The following is a 17,819-nucleotide window of genomic DNA, read 5'->3' as shown; positions in this document are numbered from 1 at the left end:
GCTTCTGTCCAGAGGTGAGAAGGGAAGGCAGAGAGAGTTAGGAACTGGTTGAATGTTCATGGGGAATCAGGGGCGGAGGGGAGGAGTGTGCTGTCGCTGAATGGGGTAAGCGGTTGGGGTCTCATAACAGTGTATGTTAACAAAAAAAAATCTGTATGGGAGACTAACTTGAAATGTAAACCTCATTTAATTACAACAATAAAAAAAAAAAAAAGAACTCCTGGGGTTCACTCCAAGCCAGGAGCCAGGCTGTGTGTAACAGGTCGGGGGCTCTGTCCCCTGCCCTAGTCAATCTCTGCTGTGCAGTGTGCTTGGTTCAGTTCCTGTACAGTGTGCTTGGGGTTTAAAAGAGCTCTTGACAGGAACACTCTAGCAGAGCTGCCTCCCGGGACGGAGCAGGAGCAGGAGCAGACCTAGCAAATGAGTGGTTCAGGGAAAGAAGAGGCACAGAGCCTTCCTAAGCTAGCTGGCCTGGCTGTTACCCACTCAGGAGGCTGTCTGTTGCTGTGGCAACAGCTCTAGCAGATGCTTCTTTTTTCCTGGTCATTCCAGCTCATTCCAGCCTCCTGGATCCTGCTATTTCCTCTGCCTGCAATGTCTACTTTCCTTGTCTCTGCCTTGGAGATTGGACTCCCTCCCTCCCTTTCCTCCCTCTCTTATTCCCTTCCTTCTTAGTCATATTTGCAAACATTTTTTGAACATTTGCTATGAGGCAGCTACTATGGGAGCACATAAATATAGGTAGGAGTCCCTGGGTGGTGCAAACAGTCAATATGCTTGGCTACTAAGAAAAAGGTTGGAGGTTCGAATACACCCACAGATACCTTGAAAGAAGGGCCTGGTGATCTACTTCAAAAAAATCAGCTATAGAAATCCCTATGGAGCACAGTTCTACTCTGACACACATGGGGCTGCCATGAGAATTGACTCGAAGGCACTGTTGTTGTCGTTAGGTGCCACTGACTCAGTTCCAACTCATAGCAACTGTACGTACAGCAGAACGAAACACTGCCCGGTCCTTTACCATCCTCACAATCGTTGCTATGTTTGAGCCCATTGTTGCAACAACTGTGTCAATTCATCTTCTTGAGACTCTTCCTCTTTTCCGCTGACCCTCTATTTTATCAAGTATGATGTCCTTTTCCAGGAACTGATCCCTCCTGATAACATGTCCAAAGTATGTGAGACGTAGTCTCGCCATCTTTGCTTCTAAGGAGCATTCTGGTTGTACTTCTTCCAAGACACATTTGCTTGTTCTTCTGGCAGTCCATGGTATATTCATCTCCAACACCACAATTCAAAGGCGTCAATTCTTCTTCAGTCTTCCTTACTCAAGAATAGATTTGATGCGTTGAACACTAATGACCAAAGACCAGATGAGTTGTGGAATGACATCAAGGACATCATACATGAAGAAAGCAAGAAGTCATTAAAAAGACAAGAAAGAAAGAAAAGACCAAAATGGATGTCAGAAGAGACTGTGAAACTTGCTCTTGAGTGCCAAGTAGCTAAAGCTAAAGGAAGAAATGATGAAATCAAAGAGCTGAACAGAAGATATGAAAGGGTAGCTCGAGAAGACAAAGTAAAGTATTATAATGATATACACAAAGACCTGGAGGTAGAAAACAAAAGGGAAGAACACGCTCAGCATTATTCAAGCTGAAAGAACTGAAGAAAAAATTCAAACCTCAAGTTGCAATATTGAAGGATTCTATGGGGAAAATATTAAACGATGCAGGAAGCATCAAAAGAAGATCAAAGGAATATGCAGACGCACTATACCAGAAAGAACTGGTCTACATTTAACCTTTTCAGGAGGTAGCATATGATCAGGAACCGATGGTACTGAAGGAAGAAGTCCAAGCTGCCTTGAAGGCATTGGCGAAAAACAAGGCTCCAGGAATTGACGGAATACCAACTGAGATGTTTCAACAAACGGTTGCAACACTGGAAGTGCTCACTCCTCTATGCCAAGAAATTTGGAAGACAGCTAGCTGGCCAACTGACTGGAAGAGATTTGTATTTGTGCCTATTCCCAAGAATGGTGACGCAACCGAATGCGGAAATTATTGAATGATATCATTAATATCTCACGCAAGTAAAATTTTGCTGAAGATCATTCAAAAGCGGCTGTAGAAGTATATCAACAGGGAACTGCCAGAAATTCAAGCTGGATTCAGAAGAGGACGTCGAACCAAGGATATCATCGCTGATGTCAGGTGGATCCTGGCTGAAAGCAGAGAATACCAGAAAGATGTTAACCTGTGTTTTATTGACTATGCAAAGGCATTCGATTGTGTGGAATTATGGATAATATTTTGAAGAATGGGAATTCCAGAACACTTAATTGTGCTCATGAGGAACCTGTATATAGATCAAGAGGCAGTCATTTGAACAGAATAAGGGGATACTGCATGGTTCAAAGTCAGGAAAGGTGTGTATCAGGGTTGTATTCTTTCACTATACCTATTCAATCTGTAAACTGAGCAAATAATCCGAGAAACCGGACTATATGAAGAAGAACGGGGCATCAGGATTGAAGGAAGACTCATTAACAACCTGCATTATACAGATGACACAACGTTACTTGCTGAAAGGGAAGAGGACTTGAAGCACTTATTGATGAAGATCAAAGACTAAAGCCTTCAGTAGGGATTACACCTCAACATAAAGAAAACAAAAATCCTCACAACGGGACCAATAAGCAACAACGTGATAAATGGAGAAAGGATTAAAGTTGTCAAAAACTTCATTTTACTTGGATTCACAATCAACACCCATGGAAGCGGCAGTCAAGAAATCAAAAGATGCATTGCATTAGACAAATCTGCTGCCAAAGACCTCTCTGAAGTGTTGAAAAGCAAAGATGTCACCTTGAAGACTAAGGTGCACCTGACCCAGGCCATGGTGTTTTCAATTGCCTGATATGCATGTGAAAGCTAGACAATGGGTCAGGAAGACTGAAGAAGAATTGACGCCTTTGAATTGTGGTGTTGGTGAAGAATATTGAATATACCGTGGACTGCCAAAGAATGAACAAATGTGTCTTGGAATAAGTACAACCAGAATGCTCTTTAGAAGCAAGGAAGGTGAGACTATTTCTCACATATTTGGACATGTTATCAGGAGGGATCAGTCCCTGGAAAAGGACATCATGCTTGGTAAAGTAGAAGGCCAGCGAAAAAGAGGAAGACTCTCAACGAGATGGATTGACACAGTGGCTGCAACAATGGGCTCAAGCATAGCAGGGGTTGTGAGGATGGCACAGGACCGGGCAGTTTCATTGTATTGTACACAGGGTCGCTGTGAGTCGGAACTGACTTGATGGCACCTAACAACGACATGGTGTTTGGGATGTGGGTTAAGGGGTGCCCGTACACCAACCTTTTCATGGAGATGGTTGCTATGAGTTGGAGTCAACTTAATGGCAACGGGTTAATGACAGGTGACTCAAGGTCCAAACAACTTAGCAGTAGGATTCAATAGATAGACAAACCCCTGTGCAGTTACTACATGTCTCCTTACCAGGGCTTCAGACTGGTTCATTCTGGTTCAAATCCCTCCTGAGAATTTGCATTTCCACCCCAGATATACTGAATCAGAATCTACATTTTAACAAGATCCCTACGTGTTTCTTAACCCCAGCATCATTAGCGTTGCCTAAGAACTTGTTAGAAATGCAAATTCTCAGCAGGGATTCAAACCTGAACAGTCCGGGTTAGAAGGCCTGCCCCTTACTCCCATCCTTTGCCCCTATAGTCTATTCTCAACACAAGAGCCAGAGAGCGCTGACATAGTCAAACCTGTGAGAGCCAGAACTCGAAGGGACTGTCTCGTTTTTCTGGGTCTGGCAAGTTTTTCTGCCTTTGATAGGATGCAGTCTTACCACTTTTCTACTGCTTGTTTTAGTGGAAAATATTTGAGTTTTCCTTCTCTGACAGGTTTTCACATTACATGGGTTCCGACTTTCGCAGGTTTTACTGTATGTTTTAAGTCAGATGACCCTAGGCCTCCAGTGACTTCTCATCTCAGGCAGCATTAAAGCCAAGGTCCCTACAGTGGCCCTCAGAGCTGTCACTCCCCTCAATTTCCTTTCCCGCTGCTGTCCGCCAGCCCCTCTCTAGCTGCACAGGTCTACTTGCTATGCCTTGGAACACACCAGCTGTGGCCCCCTTCAAGGCTTTTGCACTCGTTCTTGCCTAGGTGGTATAAACAGTTAAGCACTCACTGTTATGGTTGGCAGTTTGAACCCACCCAGAATGCCTTGATCTGCTTCTGGAAAGGTTGCAGCCTTGAATCATACTCAACTCCATGACAATTGGTTTGGATTTTTGTTTTATGGTTGCCCTGGCTTAAAATGCTGCTCCCCCAGATATCTGCATGGTGCTGTCCCTCATGGCTCTCCTTCACCTTCTCCAGGCCTTTGCTTATATATCTCTTTACAGAGAGATCATCTCTGACCACCTTAATTAAAACTGCAACCCACCCACCCCAATTCCTGTATCGAGTTTTTCTCTATAGCATTTATCACATTTTGATGTAGACTACATTTTACTCATTGGTTTGTTGTCTGTCTCCCCCCACTAAAATTAATCAACCCAGGGAAGTGATTTTTTTTCAAATCTGTTTTGTTCTCTGTTGTATCCCAGGTTGAGAGTGGGTCCTAGCACAGAGAGGTGCTCAGTAAGTGTTGTCTGAATAAATAAATGTGCTCATGTGATGATGCCCAGCCCCACTGGAGAGGTTCTGAATATAAATGGGGTACAGTTGAGTGAGTGCTCGGTGCCTGTCTTGGATGTCAGGGAAAGCTTCAGGAATGATCTGGCATTTGAAGGAGGCCTTGAAAAATGGGGATGCCTCAGGCCCTTTGAGATGAGATGAAGGGTATACTAGGTGGAGGGAATAGCAAGAGCAAAGGCAGGGAGGCAAGGAAAAAGGAGGCATGAACACCTTTTTTGATTGGTAAGGCCCATGTTAATCTGCCCTTTATTCTGCATTCCCTCTATGTTTGGTATATAATTCTCTCATTGTTTTCTGCATGGATGGGGCAATTAGACACAATCCCTTCAGAAGCTTATTGCGCTTCTTCTGTGTCCCTCACAGATTTCAGAGCTATGCAATGGGCATGATTTACAGTTAATTAATTAATTAATGGATTGATCCACTCAATAAAATATTTCCTGAGCTCTGTGCCAGGCCCTGTGGTAGGTTCTGGGATGCAGAACAAGACAGCTGTCCCTCCCTTCCGGTCTCCATGGATGGGGGGAGGGGCTTAGAGGTCACAGGGGAAGCCAGCTTGAAGAAGAAGTAATTACAAGTGTGAGGAGTATTGTGAAGAGGAAGCAGTGAGTGCTATGGGGACATTTAGCAAGAGGTGCCTGACATCGTAGGGGTCAGGGATGGCCTCTTCGAGAATGGGTATTTCTTTGAGACCTCATGGTGTGCTCTGATCCAGGCTACAGTTAGCTTAAGGAGGGCCAGTCTATTGGGGGACAGAGAAACATCCCTGGGAAAGCTGCAAATGTAGTCCCAGGGTGTAGATCATGCCTAACTCCTCGCTTACTGACGGTTTCAGTTGGTCTTCTGTCTTCTAAGAAGACAGCAATTCATGAGCAGAAATAAACACTGCTTGCTGCTCTTTCCACTGCTGTGTACATGTTGAACCAGTATCTACAGCATATTGGTTTGAAGAACACCAAATTATCAGCTTACTATGGACTCTGTTTGGCCTTGCTCTGGCCCTGGTGGAGAGGGAAGAAGATCTTCCTGTCCATCTGCTCAGGGCCAAACTTTAGGATTGTGTCCAAGAGAGCCTACCTCTTTCTGGATAGGATAGCCTCCATTTTTTCTAACTACCCAGCATTCTCTTATTTTGACAAACATGTCTGAAAAGGAAAGAAGTGTGGCTGGGACACCCAAAGAGTCTGGACTGGACAATAACCCCTTCCCTTTGTGTCTGCAAAGGGAGAAGAGAAAAAAGGGCTCCATTAGGAGAGTCCCAACTCTGTCTCCAAAAGGACAGGAGGAGAATAAAAGCCACAAAATGAGCAAACCACCTAAGGAGCCCCTTAGCATCCTGTCCTTGGGCTCTTCCATCTGAAGAAGACAGAGATGCCAGCTCCTTGAAATCTAAGGGGAATGTAAAAAGTATCTTAATTAGATATTAACGACAAAGCTTCTTTGTCTTTGGATGCAGGGATACAAAATGCCTGCAGATTTCACTTGGCTGGGCTCTGGCCTGAAACACTCAAGTGTTCCGTATAGCGTGGGAGGTGTGTCTGAGGCCTGAACTTTTTTTATCTAGAAATTCCACACAGTTTAACAAACAGATTAGGTGGATATCCAGTTGTTTCTCATTACCAGGGTCAACTTTACACAGCAAACTTTGATTCTACTAAGAAACTTCGAGCAAATTTTGATTTTATGACAAAAGCATTTGTTGGACAAGACTCAGCAGTTATTAATCTAATTCAGTAAGCTGGTCCCTGGGTGATGTAAACAGGTGGTACTCGACTACTAACCTAGATTGGCTAGTCCAGACTCACCTGGCAGTGGCCTGGTGCTCTGCTTCTGTAAAGATTATAGTCAAGAAGACCCTCTGGAGAAGTTCTCCTCTGTAACACATGGGGTTGTCATGAGTCAGAATGAACTCGACAGCAACAGTTTGGTGTTTTTGGTTTACTGTGTATAAAGGAGTCCCTGGGTGGTACAGGTGATTAAAGTGCTTGGCTGTTAAGCAAAAGGCTGGAGGTTTGAGTTCACCCAGAGGCACCTCAGAAGAAAGGCCTGGTGATCTACTTCCAAAACATGAGCCATTGAAAACCCTATGGAGCACAGTTTTACTCTGACACACATGGGGTCACCATGAGTTGAAGCTGACTCAACAGCAACTGCTTACTGCTTTATACGTGTAACATATTAAGTCAGGCTCCTGGGGAAACACCCAGATAAAAGGAACAACAGAGTCTCTGTTGTTGGGAGTTTAAGGTCTTCTGGCATCCTCCTTCAGATGCCAATGCTAGTCCATTTCTGCAAGGCAATTACCTTATCGACAATTAGAGTAGAAGTTTTAATTCTGCGGAATACATGAGTTCCAATAGCCACACTGAGGGCCCGGTAGACACCTTCCACAGCATCCGGGTGACAAGCAAAATAAAGCAGCATCTGTGTGTAGTCAAGCTGGGGTGGATCCTTTTCATAGTCAGCAAACAGCCTGAAGAAAAACTGTCAAAGGAAAAGGATTCAATCAAAGACAAAATCTGTACACTCTGGTAGCCAGTTGATGGACACAGCAAGGAAGAAGTCCTCCAAGAATTTACCTTCTGAGAATTAATAAGAATTCTGAGAATTCAATTAGTAACACTAACATATAATGGATGGTATTAACTGAAGGGTGTCTCTGGGTAGTGCATACAGTTAGTGCGCTCGACTGCTAACTGACAGGGTTTGAGCAGAGCTGGCATGAGCTGACTAGCAATGTTTCCCGCTTATCATGAGGCTGTTGCAGTATCCACGTGAAATGACTGTGGTTGCTCAGGTGGCAGCAATGGGACTGGTAAGAAGTGGTCTGGTCCTTGGTATATTTTGAAGGTAGAACTACCAAGAGTTCCTGAGGGATTGGATGTGGGGTTTGAGAAGAAGAGAAAAATTGAGAATGACTCCTAAGGTTTTGGTCTCAGCAACTGGAAGTTGTTGAGTTTCCATTGATTTAGATGGAAGAGGTTTTGGGTGAAGATGGAAGTGATGGGTGGCAGGGAGGGGAGATCAGGCGTCCAGTTTTGGACATGGTTGGCTTTGGTGTCTACTAATATTTCAAGTGGAGAAGTCAAATAGGCAGTGGCATCTAGGAGTCTAGAGTTTGGAAGAGCAGTCTGGGGTGGAGATGGACATTTGGGATTCATCAGCAAATCAATAGCATTTAAAAGCATAAGACTGGCTTTAAAAACTATTAACCAGTCAGACGGAATGGAAAGATGCTGTATGCTTTCACATGGACAGAAACTGTGGAAAAGAGATTAGGACAATACTTGTGAATTTTAATATGGCAAAACTCAAACCCCTTTTCTCAGGAAAAACCTCTCCAGGTGTTTAAACAGTGGGGACATTGTTGTTGGTGCTGAGTGTGTGGAAAGCTGAGCAACCAGGACACATGACCCGCTGGGCCTCAGCAGTCACAAAGAAGTGCGTTGTCACTATCAGGGACGGTGACGTGATTGCAACAGAGAGCTGTCTCATGGTTCCTTTTTTGGGTTCAGCTGGACCTTTCATCCAGTGCCTGGGTCTCTGAGGTCATCCAGGCACAAGGACAGTGGCTTTGGCCAGTCCCCAGGAGCCCCCAAAAGGTGTGACTCAGAGGCACTACTCAGATCACAGACAGAGCCAATGACAAAGCATGGGAGCTGGCTGAACCCTATGTTGCAGCCCAAGCTCTCACTTTAAGAGAAGACAGAGGCCTTGGGAGATGAAGGACCTGCCTAACGAACCATGGTGAGTTGTGGCAGAACTGGGAGCAGAACCCAGGACTCCCAACTCCCAGGATTCTCGATTCATGGGGGGGCATTTCTTTTTCCTGATTTAGTCTTTCCTGGTCTAATTATAGCAAAAGTACTTTTGTTGTTGTTTTATATTTTCTCTTTGAACGCCTTTCTTCAGCATGTTAGCCATTAACCACTCTATCCACATTTAGCGAACATGCTTAACTTCTGCTTAGCTAACATCTATACTGGCCTTACAATGTGCCAATCACTGCTCAAAGAATAACGCGTGTGTGAACTCACTCAGCACCACAAGCCTACCAGAAAGGGGTTATCGTCATCCTTACCATGCCGATGAAGAAACAAGGTACAGAGAGGTTAGGTACTCCGTTAAAACCTCACAGCTTGTAAGGAGTAGAACCAGGAGGCAGAGTGTGCACTTTTAATCCTAGGGTAAGGGCACTGTGATTTATATAAGGCTAAGTCTCCAATCCCCAGGGCAGCGAGACAATGGAAAACATCGCTCCTTTTCTATCCTCTGGACATCACCACCACCACCACCATCACACACACACACAGACACAAACACACATATCTGTCAGTCATCCTTTGCCCATAAAGGCACTTCTTTCTCAGACCCTATAGTCCCTGCTGGCACGGTGGTTAAGCCCTTGGGTGCTAACTGAAAGGTCAGCGGTTTGAACCCACTAGCTGCTCTGTGGAAGAAAGATGTGGCAGTCTGCTTCTGTAAAGATTACAGCCTTGGAAACCCGATGGGACAGTTTTACTCTGTCCTACAGGGTCATTCTGAGTCGGAATCGACTTGATGGCAAAGGGTTTTAATGGGATGGTCCTGTCACTGCCCCCAACTGTTCCTTTCTTTCCTTATCATTTTCCAGCAGTTTGGACAGCAGCAGGTGGGAGTCACACCCTTCCTTGGTAACTACCATAATGCCACCTCCATGTTTCACTGCCACACGGTGTCAGGGCTGACTCGCAGTCAGCCTTCTGGCTTTCGTGTCCAGGTGAGCAGCTAAAAGGCTCCATCTTCAATCGACATTGCTAAAACTTCTGGCTAATAAAGGAGATGCTTTTCACTTGGCATCATATTCAAACTGCCTGATGATGTTGTTGGCAGATTCGTTGACAAAATCATCTTCCAAAAGACAGGAGAATTGATCTCAGTCCTCCAGTTTCACATAAAACAAATAAACAGACAAAAAACTGTCCCTCCAACTGCCAACCTCATATCTTGGACAATTTTTTTTTTTTTTTTTTGTAACTCCCTGCCCCCTTTCTTCTACTCCCATCTCCTGCTATCATCTAGCAGAGATGCTCAAAAAATACATGTCCACTTGAAGGGAATTGCTCACTTTAAGGTTATAACCGGAGTCATATTCAATTTTGGACTGCAATTTTGAACTAACGGCTGGCTGGAAATTGAACAATTGATATGATATTATACATAGTTGGCCGCAATGTCTAAATCTACCATTCAACTTTCCCATATCTTATTGAATTTGGCTGTGTTAGGTATATTTCTATATTTTAAACATTTACACTGAAGTCAGAGCGGCTTTCAGATTTTAAGGTTCATTGTGGCTTCTGTGATACGGGCTAATAATGATGTTATTGATAATATTAATATTGAGAGCAGCAAGCTCTAACAGGCTATGGGCAATTCTGTATGCAAATCCACGTTGCACAGGTTAGTCAAAGTCAAAGAGAAATGGACGAAAATAGAAACCGGTAAAATGGCAGAATCTCATCCTAAGCTTTTAGAATTGGAAGAACCCTTGGAGATATATGTTTTGAGTAACATATTATGAGAAAAAACCCAGAGAGGTTATGGAAATTGTCCAAGATCACACAGAAACTTGATAGTAGGACTCTGAAAGATATTAGCTCCCACTTCTTCCGGAGCTCTCCCACCCCGCCTCCTTTGTGAGTACTAAGTCTGTATTTGGGGGATATGGCAAAGGAGTGGAGAGGAGGGAGTCCAGAACAAACTACACAAGTGGGAGGAAAGACACAGAAGGTGATCAGCAACATTATACTCCTACATTTTTTTAAAGGTCTCAGCAATTACCTCTATAAGGTACTCCCGCCTATTAAATGGCAGAGGTTCAAGAGGATTTTCTGGAATTTTTATCTCTTCATCTCCTGTAAACCACAGACCAGCCTACACAGAACATAAAAATGAAAACCATTAGAATATTAAGCTGAAACGTCATGATCCCTCTAAAAGTGGAAGAAGTGGAGCCATTTGTTCTTCAATTCTCTAAGGCAGTCGTCTCCAAAGTGGGGCACATCAACCACAGCGTGCAGGAGAGAATATTAGAACTGCCGTTTACGCTGATTTTTATCTCCTTTTATATTTTTTTAAATTTCAGATATTTTAGAATGTATATAATCTACTAGTACAATAGTTGTGGTTGTTATTAGTTGCCATCAGTTCTGACTCATGGCGATCTCATGTGTGCAGAGTAGAACTGCTTCATAGGGTTTTCAAGGCTGTGACCTTTCCCAGGCAGATGGCCAGGCCTGTGTTAGGTATATTTCTGCCATCGAAGGCAACACTGGGTGGGTTCAAACCACCAACCTTTTGGCTAGTAGTTGAGCACTTAACTGTTTGTGCCATCCAGCCTGCCTGGTATAGTAGTACACGTATGTAATTTACAAATGAAAATCCACATATTGGGGGTGCTAGCTATATTTTAACTGTTGGGTCATGGGATAAGCTTGGCAATCACAAGTCTAGACTATGCCCTCACATCTATATTTTGGAGGAGTCTGTGCTCCTATGGAGCTCTGGTGGCACAGTGGTTAAGCATTCAGCTGCTAACCAAAAGGTTGGCAGTTCAAATCCACCAGCTGCTCCTTGGAAAGCAGTTCTATGGGGCAGTTCTACTCTGTCCTCCATGAGTCAGAATTGGCTCAAGGGCCACAGGCTTGGTTTGGTTTTTGGTGCTCCCATAACAATAGCTAACATTCCACACATGCTGTTCCATTACTCTCTGTTCTCAGAGCCCAGAATGGTACTGGTGCATGTTGTTGGTGTTAGAAAATCTTTGTTGAATGACTGACTGGCTCAAGAGCTCAGGCCCATTTCTCATGACATCCTTCTCTCTCAGCCCATATTTGACACCAACGGTCAAACCTCTCAATCCTATTTGGCAATGTCTCTCCCATCTCTCCTTACCTTTCATTCCCACTGCTACTACCCTGATGTAGAGCCTCATTACCTCCATCATGGCCACTCCAGTGACCACAGAGTTGTTTTTGCTTCCAGTTTTGCTCTTATTTGTTTCATCTGTGCCACACAACCATATCAATCTTCTCAAAATTTAGTGTTGTCATAGCATCTCCTACTATTGTTCTTTTGCTCATATCATCCCTCCTATTTGAGGTGACCGCCAGCCACCTTTTCACCTAGCTAAGGCTACATATCCTTCCAGGCCAACTCAGGTCACAGTGAGGCCCTCTGTGATCTCTCCTCTGAATTCCAAATTTACTTGTTATTTGTACCGCATGTTTGGCTTTTAGTCCACTCCTTTGGGTATTGTCATTCATCTCTGCTGTTACACATCAGGTGTATAAAATCCTCAGGTTCAAAGAATGTATCTTGGCAAGCGTAATTTTTATACATTGTAAAAACTTCATATACAAAAGCTTTTTGTTCCTGGGTAATGCTCCCTTACTGCCTTCCAGAATGATGACCTACCGCTAGCACTGCCAACTGCCAAGAGCCATTGGCTTGCTCAGCCTGACTCTGCCCTATGCTCTATGCCTTCCTTCCTTAAGGATCACCTGTGCTTTCAGAGAAGGCTGGAAAGGCTCTGGGTAGAAGGTAAGGGGATACAGCCCCCAAAGGTGAGTGCTAGGATGGGAGATGCTGCCTAGGTGGAAGCCTACAAAGGGGAAGACCCAGAGGAGCTAATGGTCCAGCAGGGGCTCAGACTTAGAATATACGTGGCTTTTCCATTGACTACTAGGAGATGCTCTCCAATGGCTAGTCTGTCGGGGATAGGGTCCTGATGATACACTGTATACAGAGTAGAGAGATGAGGAACAGAGGTAAAGATTTCTGCTTCTGACCATGATTAACAATGTTCAGATTTATTCTCCTGCCTTAATAACTAGAAAAATGGACAAAGCATATGAAACAACGATTTTTTTTTTTTTTCAGACACTAGAAACAGACAATGCGGGACAGTGATTTCTGAAAGGAGGAAAGCAAATGAGTGGCCCTGGGATTGTTCCAGCCTAGAGAGTCTCCAGGCTGCAGGGACAGGAGAATCCAAGCAGAGACTGGAGGTCCTGCTGAGTTAGGAGATAGGTTTTGGAGTTGAGAGAAGCCAAGATGGTTAGAATTTATAGGGTAGAATGCTATAGAGGAGGTAGCTACACAGAGAGTGAAAGCTCTGGGGACCTGCAGAGGGGCTTCCTCAAGTCTTGACTGAGAGATGATCTGTGGATGTGTGTATGTATGAAAAATACTAGAGGCTGCAGAAAGAACATCTGAAAGCAGTAGGCTGAGAAATTCCTGAGACTCACACAGGACTGGGAATGGTTTGTGTTACACCAGTCAGAGTAGAAGGACCTCCTAATACACAAGGCATTGGATAGAGCCCTCAGAAGGATATTGCCTTAATACCCAAACCAAACCAAACCAAACCAAACTCACTGTTGCCGAGTCAGTTCCGACTCATAGAGACCCTACAGGACAGAGTAGAACTGCCCCATAGAGTTTCCGAGGCTGTAAATCTTTACAGAAGCAGACCACCACATCTTTCTCCCGTGGAGTGGCTGGTGGGTTTGAACTACCAACCTTTTGGTTAGCAGCAGAGCTTTTTAACCACTGTGCCACCAGGAAAGGTTGCCTGTGGCTACCTTTATAACCATAATGTAAGTCTTAAAAGGATAAAACTGATTCCAAGTAATGTCACTGCATGCCTGACAATATTTACAGGTATACAACAAAATCCAACCCTTAACGAGATAAAATTCAGAATGTTTGGTATCCAATATAAAATTACTAGGCATATATGCAGAAAAAGCCAGAAAATATGACCTAAAACTTGGAGAAACATCAATCAATAGAAACAAAGAAATGACACAGACGATAGAATTAACATTAAGGCACCTATTCTAAATATATTGTATCTGTTCAAGGAGGCAGAGAAAAACATAAAAACATAAAGTGGAAAGAAATGAAAGATATAAAAAAGGACTCAAATTGAGCTTCTAGAGATGAAAAATGTACTCATATGAAAGGAAAAGTACACTGGATGGTGTTAATAGTAGATTAGATTCTGCAGAGGAAAAGATCAGTGAACTTAAGACATAGCAATAGAAAATGAAGAACACAATGATGAACAGAGAGAAAAAAGACTGGAAAAAATGGACCAAGCATCAGTGACCTGTGGAACAATATCAAGAGGCCTAATGTACGAGTGATTGGATTCTAAGAAGAGGAGGTACCAAAAAAAATTTGAAAAAAAATCCTGAAAATTTTCCAACTTTAATGAAAACTACAAACCCAAAGATCCAAGAAACTCAGCAAATCCCAGACAGAGGAAACACGAAGGGACACAATAATTAAATTGCTGAAAACCAGTGATAACGAGGAAATATGCAAAGAAGCCAAAAGGAAGGCAAGGGGTAGGGGGGAGACAGAGATAAGATTCCTGCTCCTCCTCCCATTTCTCAATGAACTATCAATTCCATTTCCAATTGTTTCAATGCACAGGAATTTTCCTTGATTCTTAAAACCCAGGATTAATATATATTTGTTTTCTAAAATGATATTCATATATAATATTAATGTTTAATGGTATTTTCTAAACATATATTTAATAAATTAGAAAACCATTTCCAAGTGTTCCATAAACAAGGCTACTTTAGAAAGAACAAAACAAATAAGCAAACAAACAAAAACAATGTAACAGGAAAACAACTTATATTTTAAAAAAATCATCATGAAAATTTTATCAGCGTGAGTGTTAAATACAACATCCTGCTTCACAGAATTGTTAAACGATGTCTCTTTAAAATATGGAAATGCCTTTTGTATTCTCTTGCTAAAACATGGCCAAAGAATCTTGGGGATTTTACTTATTTTTAGAGAACTAGTACTGTGCAATTTGGATCCTAGAACATCTGACTCATTACGCCAGTAATAATGTGTTCTCACAGATGAAAGATGAGTCGATAGTTCATCATCAAAGGATTCTACCCAGTGTGGCTAAACCATCCGCATGCCCTAGAAGGAAGCATGTAAGAGGGGCAGCAAGGCTGACAGCAAAGTACACAGGCTTTCCTTGTCTCTCAAGGCCCAACCGATTTCACAAACGCAGTATCTTATTCCATTTTAGAATTTGGGGAAATCAGTCACAATCTTAAGTGGCTGCTGTGATGAACTTGCAATTAGTCAAAGGAAAAAAAAAAGAGAGAGAAAGAGAGACAAGATCAAAAAGCATAGTAGAGAGCCTTTTTCTCACAGAGAACTTCCCATCAGCAACACAGTTATTTTACTGTTCCACTGTGGCATTTTCAACAAATTTTATAAACCTTTCCCTTAAAAGCTGTTTTGACTTATCCCATGAAATGACATTGTAGAAGGGGAGCTGGCAAGTATTGGGGATCCATAAAAGAGTATATGGGATTTTTGGGGGGCCTGGGACTACCAAGGAGTGCGAAGTAGGTAGGCAAAGGAGAGGGCAGAGCTCAGAAGTCAACTATCCCCAAACAGGAACTGCTGGGGTGAGTATTTCTGAGTTTCTATTAAATGCACTATCCCACTTTTTCTAAGAAATTCACACCTTTGGTAAGGGAGCTTTCTGGTTTTGGCTCCACACTTTGTTCTTCTCATGTTTGTGTAAAAGGATGTTCAAATTGATATCCTGTGTTAATTGCCACATACTCTAAACAGTGAAAGGTGGTAATTTCACAAATGCCAACTTTTTAAAACCTGAAGCCATCTGTAGAAATGGATTAAGTTTTGCTGTCCTGTTTATTGTTTTTGCTGTTAAAATCATCTCAACAACGCCAGGACAGTGATAGCTTTCATAAATTGCTCTACTTGGGAAAATAAATACATCAGAGCCCAACCAGCCAAGAACCTGTCTTGATTAGCCCTGAAAGAACCTTCCCAGTATTCAAGTGGTGTTTCTTCTGGCTCAAATGTATGATGAGGGTGGAAACTTTAGGAAAGTCTAAAACCACTTCATCAATTAACTGAAGTAAAGAGAAGTAGGAAGGGATAGTCATCTTTCCATGGCGAAATTCGTAAGAGATAGCGGCACCTATAGAGTATCACTCTTTTTCAAAATTAGTACCTTGTAAAAGTTCCTCTTTCGTGTCTATTCACAAGGTGAAATGGTGAGCAATGGGATATATTCAATCGTTGTTGTTGTTTGGTGCAGGATGAAACTGATTCCAAGTAATGTCCCTGGATGCCTGACAATGTTTAAAGGTATATGACAAAATCCAACCCCTACCAAGATAAGTCATTCAGGCCCCTCAGGGAATTTCATTCTCACTCCTTCCTTACTGAAATGTCTCAAAGATGAGTTGATATTTCTTTTATCTTCACTTCCTAACGACCTTATGTATTTCTTCAACCCTCTGCAATCTGGCTTCTGACCCCTTATTCCACCGAAACCGCTCTGGCAAAGGCCACTAGTTGCATCTAATCTGCCAACTTCAATGGCCAGCTCTTATGTTACTGGATTATCCACCACTTTACACACATTTCTTGGGTGATTTCATCCATTCTTAAACTCAACTACCGCCTACTGGGTAGTGACTTGCCATCTGCCATTTCAGATTGGATGTTTCTGTCTGAATTTCCACGGACATTTCAAATTCGTCTTGTCAAAAAGTCTCATCATTCATCACCCCCTCACCCAAAGGAACAAAACCTGCTCTTTCCCTGTGTTCTCTATTACTGTTGTTGCTTCTTTCAGAGATTCTAATTTAATTTATCTGGGGTGAGACCTAAGCATTGGAGTTTTTTAAAGCTCTTCAGGTGATTCTAACGCATAGCTAAAGTTAAGAACGATTGGTTAGGAGCTTAGGAGACAGACAATAAAATTAATATGACTCCTTCAGAACCCTTAGTTCTTCCAGAACCCAGAGATGAACAGTTCTGACTTTTTCAGACTCTTTCCCTGGGTGTGGAAGGCAGGCTTTGGCCTGGGACAGAAGGTGACGCTGCCTGTTCTGCCTTTGGAGTCCTTGGGAAGCACAAATAGTTAACACACTTGGCTGCTAACTGAAAGGTTCACAGTTTAAGTTCACCCAGAGGCTCCTTGGAGGAAAGGCCTGGTGATCTACTTCTGAAAAATTAGCCATTGAATACCCTATGGAACACAGTTCTATTATGCACATATGGGGTTGCCATGAGTTGGAATTGACTTGATGGCAAATGGTTTGGCTTTTTGTGTGTGTGTGTGTGGCCTCTGGGTGCCTAGACGTGGGCAGCCTAGGAACAGAACACTGACTGGAGACATGGTGATGCAACATCAGTGAGTAACACACTTCTTAGATCAAGAGCACTCTGGTTCTAGTGCCACCAGGTATTCATAGCAACCTGCAGATACTGCTCGAGAGTGACCATGCCCAGCTGCTCCTCATCCACAGTCTTGAACCTCTGCAGGGTCTCAAGGAGCTCCTCTTCCAGGGGGATGGGCCATGGCAGCGAGGTTAATAACAGGAATTTCCGCCAGTCCACAAACTCGGAGTTCACTATTAATAAAGACGTTAACTCCTGTAACTAGAAGAAAACAGGAAATGGCATTGGTATATATGTATGACTTTGTCTTGAAGCTGCCCTTGCTCAGGCTTTCATAGTAAGAAATTCAGAAGAAGGAAGTAGGCTTTTATATTGGCAAGTAGAGCTAGTCCTGACTTTTGTTACCCGAGGTTCAACCAACCAATCCATACACTAGATGATAGGTACCTAGAAAGGGTTTCAGTTTTGCTTCCTTGACATTTGTGTTTTTTGCTTACTGTTACACAACCAACACAACTAACTGTTATATAACTAACAACAACACACAACCAATCTACATACAGTATAGGTCAAAACAGCATATATAGGGTTCGGTACTATCTGCGGTTTCAGGCATCCATGGAGGGGTTTGGAATGTATCCCCCGCGGATAAAGGGGGACTACCATATATAGTGGAGCCCTGGTGGTGTAGTGGTTAAGAGTTCGGCTGGTAACCAAAAGGTCAGCAGTTTAAATCCACCAGCTGCTTCTTGGAAAACCCATGGGGCAATTCTACTCTGCCCTACAGGGTCGCTATGAGTTGGAACCAACTTGATGGCACCTAACAA

The 17,819-nt window shown here is 43.1% G+C and overlaps 1 protein-coding gene across 1 annotated transcript in view; it reads right to left on the bottom strand.

Moving 5' to 3' along the window:
• SPEF2 (sperm flagellar 2) overlaps nucleotides 1-17,819 on the bottom strand; it is a 265,827-nt gene that overhangs the window by 15,335 nt on the left and 232,673 nt on the right. Inside the window, exons 26-28 of the mRNA XM_012558083.1 lie at nucleotides 17,071-17,253; nucleotides 10,564-10,656; nucleotides 7,045-7,224 (exon numbers count right to left, since the gene is read on the bottom strand). Of these exons, the coding sequence (XP_012413537.1) occupies nucleotides 7,045-7,224; nucleotides 10,564-10,656; nucleotides 17,071-17,253 (456 nt within the window). The remainder of the gene's footprint in view (nucleotides 1-7,044; nucleotides 7,225-10,563; nucleotides 10,657-17,070; nucleotides 17,254-17,819) is intronic.

The sequence above is a fragment of the Trichechus manatus genome, unplaced genomic scaffold, assembly GCF_000243295.1.
Source record: "Trichechus manatus latirostris isolate Lorelei unplaced genomic scaffold, TriManLat1.0 scaffold00135, whole genome shotgun sequence".
Taxonomy (NCBI): domain Eukaryota; kingdom Metazoa; phylum Chordata; class Mammalia; order Sirenia; family Trichechidae; genus Trichechus; species Trichechus manatus.
Note: the sequence above shows the minus strand (reverse complement) of the source record. Positions and strands in the feature narration are given on the sequence as shown.